Source organism: Lynx rufus, unplaced genomic scaffold, assembly GCF_022079265.1.
Source record: "Lynx rufus isolate CCGP_SWC_20201006 ecotype Redwood Valley unplaced genomic scaffold, mLynRuf1.p SCAF_8, whole genome shotgun sequence".
NCBI classification, from domain to species: domain Eukaryota; kingdom Metazoa; phylum Chordata; class Mammalia; order Carnivora; family Felidae; genus Lynx; species Lynx rufus.
Window position 1 is genome coordinate 108872463 of NW_025814896.1, and position 4758 is coordinate 108877220.

Consider the following 4758-nt stretch of genomic DNA (forward strand, 5'->3'; position numbering starts at 1 on the left):
TTTAACACACGGTTGTACAGTAGCTTGTTATCTGGCTTAATCTGTATAGAGTAAGACTAAAATATATTAAGGAGAAAAAAACGTTTACTTATTCTGCATACCCATTCTGGTCCCTCCGATCATATTTTTATTTGATCTGTCATCTCAGTTTCATAAAGGGGCATCATCTATAGAATCTTCAACTTTCTGATGAGGAAGATCAAAACATCCATAGTCTTAGGAAGCAGGTGTCGGCAAACATTCCTCATCCCAATCCTGCTCACCATCTGCTTTTTGTAAATAAGGTTTTATTGGAACACCACACCACATACTCGTTTATGTGTTGTCTGTGGCTGGATTTGCTGTACAGTGACTGAGGTGAGTGGTTCCGAGAAAGCTGTATGGCTTACAGAGCCTTAAATATTTACCAACTGGCCCTTTATAGAAAATGTTGCCGACTCTTGGGTTACAGAAAGGAAGGGGACAGTGTTGGGGAATGCAGTTCTGGAGGTTAAGGAAGGGGACACTTGGGTGGGAAGAACTGGATTGTGTGTCATGAGGCGCCATTTCTACTCTTGCTAGTCTCACTACCCTTCTCTGTGACTTTAGGTAATTTACTTGACTCTAGAACAGTTTCCTTATTTAAAAACATGACTCTAAGTCATATAGGTATAACATTATCATCAGTTTGTTGAAAAACAGAGACTCATGGAGTTGATTTTCAAGAAATCAAGAGCTGTTCTTGGCATTTATTGACAAGGCTGTCGATCCTTTTTCTGGGCCAGTTTTTTTCTAGTTTCCGAGTCCTATATGTTACATAAAGGGTCACATCTCAAAAAAGATTCAACCGTCATATTTAATTGTCAAACAGAATTCTTCCCAGAAATGCAACTGGTTTGTAGGTCACTCATGGGCTTTTTAAAAATGTGGACCCCTGGAATCACTCCCTGGGGATGAGGCCCAGTGACATATTATTTTTATAAAGTTGTACAGATTATTCTGATGTGCAGCCCCTGTGTGGGAAACACTGGTTGACTTGAATTTAAATCAGTTTTCTGAGGGTGGTCCAAGGATCACATGCCTCAGAATAATCTGATGACCCTTAAAAATGCAACTTTGTAGCTCTACCTGGTAAGTTTTGACTAAGGATCTTTATTCACTCAAAAGGAAAAGAGCCACTCACCTAAATGTTGGAAACTATTTCATCTTCATTAAACTATCTTGTGAGCTAGTTTCTTAGACATTAGTGTTGAGATGAGATTGGTTGTTTCTGGGCCCATTGCCATCATTCAGCTTGCAAGTGCGCCACTGATTTCAGAAGAGATCAGGAAATAAAGAACAAATAGCAGTTTTCACCATTGTTAGAGATGAAAATGTGTGCTATACAAAATACTAGGTAAGCACTAAGAGTCTGACTTGAGGGAATATGGTAAGTGCCCAGGGCTGTGTGCCAGGTGGCTATCCTACATGCTTTATATAGATTCTCCCACTAGAGCACCACAGCAGCCCAGTGAGTAGGTATTGTTAATGCTCTTTCACAAATGAAGAAACAGGCACATACAGCTTAAATAACTTGCCTAAGAAAAGCTGGTAAGTGATAGAGCTAGGATTTAAACCCAGGCCACTTGGTTCAAAGTGCATACTCTTTTAAGTACCATACTAAAGTATGTATTCCACAGAATACAAGCAATATATATATCCACTGCCCTCTAAAATATAAGCATTTCCCCCCCAGGAAATTAGATTTATTTTCACCAGGAGTTGGATTCCAAATTCTGACTCTCACTGTGTCTTGCAACAAGAGAAATTAACTTCCTGTCTTAATTTATTTTTGCTTTGTCAGCATTTTCTTTATTCAAAGTGTTTTATATTAGAATAAGGATTTACATAAAATTACAACTAAAGCTTATTAAGTCAGTCTAGTCAAAACTCATTGCAAAGACGTGTGTGTGTGTGTGTGAGAGAGAGAGAGAGAGAGACTCCATTATTTAACCAACTTCTATTGATAACTTTCAGTGTATCCAGACACTTCACTGGCACTGGAGAAAAGATGGAAAAGGCGGCATTTCCAGTATTCAAGGAGCCCATTTGGTTGAAAAGCAATAAAGGTACAAAAGGCTGCACCGAATTCTGCTTTGGGAGAAGGAAAGCCTTTATGCAGAAAGTTCTATATAATCCAGGTTGTTGATGGATGAATAGTTTATGAAGTGCAGGAGAAAAGGGTAGCAAGCTGTAGGCTAGATCTTGAATGCAGGTGCAAGGAACAGTGGTGATACATGCAGCTGAGTTTAAGGTGCCTGGAGCACAGCAACAGGGCATGAAGCTAGAAAACAGGTTGGGCCTGACTGTAGAGGGCTTCCCCACGAGAAAGGAGCTCTAGTAGTCTATAGTTTCAGGAACTTCATAGATGGAACACAAGACCATGGAAACAGGCCGCTGGGTTTGCGCGTAGTGATCACCTGTGTCCTTACTAAGAAAATTTTCTACAGCATGATGAAGGCAGAAATGGGTAGATGTGAGTTTAGGTAGATTTGAGGGTATGCTTGGTCTTGAAGGAGAAAGGAGATAAACATTTCTGGCTTTGTTTTCTAAGCAAATGAAGGCAATGGAAAACTGAAGATGAGAAAAAGGGAGTAGAGCGACCTGAAGGAAGAAGGGGAAGTATGGCCACCCCAATCCGGCATGATGGGGAGCATTGTATTGATGCTAAACAAAGTATGTATGTGCTCATTAACATAGCATTTTTAAGTTCCTGTTTGGAAACAAGAAGAGTAAGCTTTGGCAAAAATGATACTGTCCAGCGTTCATCACATTATTTGCCTGACTTGCTTCCTCACTGGCTGGCAAATTGGTCTCTCTCTGAATCAGCTCCACATACTACTACCCTGCTCGCTGAATTATGAAAACGGCAGCAACGTGTACCATAGCTAATAGCTGCCTGTCACGGAAAAGCCTCCAGAAGTTTGCTGAAAAGCTATTTGGACAAAAGCAGGACTGAAAAGTACTAATAACAGAGGATCTGACAAACTGAAGGTCTCTGCCCGGGCAAGGAAACAGCCTCATTTCAACGTTTACATGCGCTTAATTTTAGTGCTCCTGAGGACTCGGAGAGGAACAGGACTTCGTACAATCAAGTGCTACTGGACAAGTAGCTTAAATATTTCCTGAGAGCCTTCTTCGGGGCCCCTTCGGGGTTCCAGAGAAGAAGCTTCTCCTGTGTCTGCACTACGACGTTGCGGCCCTGCCAGACGTTGCCCACCGACACAAGGCGGCGGGGCCACGGCTTCCCCGGCAGCAGGTGCGGCGGCGGGGGCGGGGGGACCGCTCCGGAAGTCGCCCTGCCCGCGCGCCCTGAGCGTCCGGTTGCCCGGGAGACGCCGTCGCCGTGCGGGTGGCTGCCTGCACACAACGACCCCGGCCGGGTTGGGGCCGCTCGGGGCTGCGCGAGATTACGTCGCCGCCGTCCGGGTCCGCGCCGTAAGTGGAGGCGCTAGCGGTGGGTCGGGGGCCTGCGGGCTGGCGCGAGGGGCTGATGGCGAGAGAAGTGGGGTCTGCTCGCACGCTCCCAGAGAAGGGAGAGTTCCCGAGGGCAGGGGAGCGGGCTGCCTTCCCTTCTGGTAGCCTCCGGAGGGACGGGGAGGGTGGGGGCGAGGGGCTAGAGGTGACAGGGTGCTCCCGCCAGCCTCACGCCCCACCCGCTGCGGCTCCCTAGGAGCTAGAGGGAGATGCGGTCCTGGAGTGGCGAGCGGCGGCGGGAAGGTGGCAGAGCGGCGGCGGGGGCGCACCCGCGCTTTGGGAGACCCTTGTGTGGCCGAGAGGCTGGACTGCCATTGAAGGGTCGAGACCTCTTCAGAGGCCTGGAAATAAAGAGGACTATGCCACGCTTCCAGATATGCGTACAGATGAAATGTGGTGGTTGTTTTGTTTTTTTTTTTTTAAACAAAATTAGTTTCTTGGGTTATATAAATTATATGGTCTTCTGGTTTCCTGGGGAGTGCTTTCAATTCATCTGTGCCATCACCAAGACAAGCTTATTAACAGGTGTGTGTACTTTCGAGGTTCTGTAATTCAGGGTTATGTTCATAAGATAGATGCAGATGGGTCTTGTAGCCCACTTTCCGGGTCAGTTTTATAAAGACGAGTACTGCAAGTTTGGTTGCACTGGAAACACTACTAACAACATAGCACATGGTGAGCTGAAGTCTGCAGAATCCACCTGGTCTGGCCTGGTCTTGAAAAGGTCTCCTTTCCCCCTAATTCCTAACGCCACCATTTACACCAGTTTCTTATAAACTTCAGGAAATGTGTCAGTATTTTTTCACCCCATTACTCTCCTGTTTCTTAATTTTGTTTTTCTTCCCCCGGCGCATTCAATAGGCTTGCTTGAGCCCTCAGGACCTGCTTTGTGATACAACCATGGAAAACAATCTGCCTCCCAGTGTTTTCTCTGTTTCTGTATGCATCATTTCCTTAAGACTAAGGAAATTAAAAAGAAAACTTTCAAAGAATTTAATGATCCACTCAAGTATCGTATCCATCTTTCTGTATTTACCAGTGGGCCTAAGTGTATATCTGTTTTTACCTTTGTGCACAGAACTTCATGAATTTAACAGATATTTGGTAAATTGTGAAGTCAGGAGACCCCATAGCCAAGAGATATATATATATTATATATATTATATATATATTATATTATATATATATTATATATTATATATATTATATATATATTATATTATATATATTATATATATTATATATATTATTCTCTCTCTCTAT

The 4758-nt window shown here is 44.1% G+C and overlaps 1 protein-coding gene across 1 annotated transcript; it reads right to left on the reverse strand.

The window, feature by feature from the left end:
- Positions 1-3116: 3116 nt before the first annotated feature.
- On the reverse strand, positions 3117-4169 carry LOC124503963 (formin-like protein 18). The gene is made up of 3 exons (XM_047069213.1): positions 4095-4169; positions 3433-3836; positions 3117-3378 (listed from the first exon to the last, which is right to left on the reverse strand). The coding sequence occupies exons 1-3, from the start codon at positions 4167-4169 to the stop codon at positions 3117-3119; spliced, it is 741 nt and encodes a 246-aa protein (XP_046925169.1).
- Between the last annotated feature and the right edge of the window lie 589 nt (positions 4170-4758).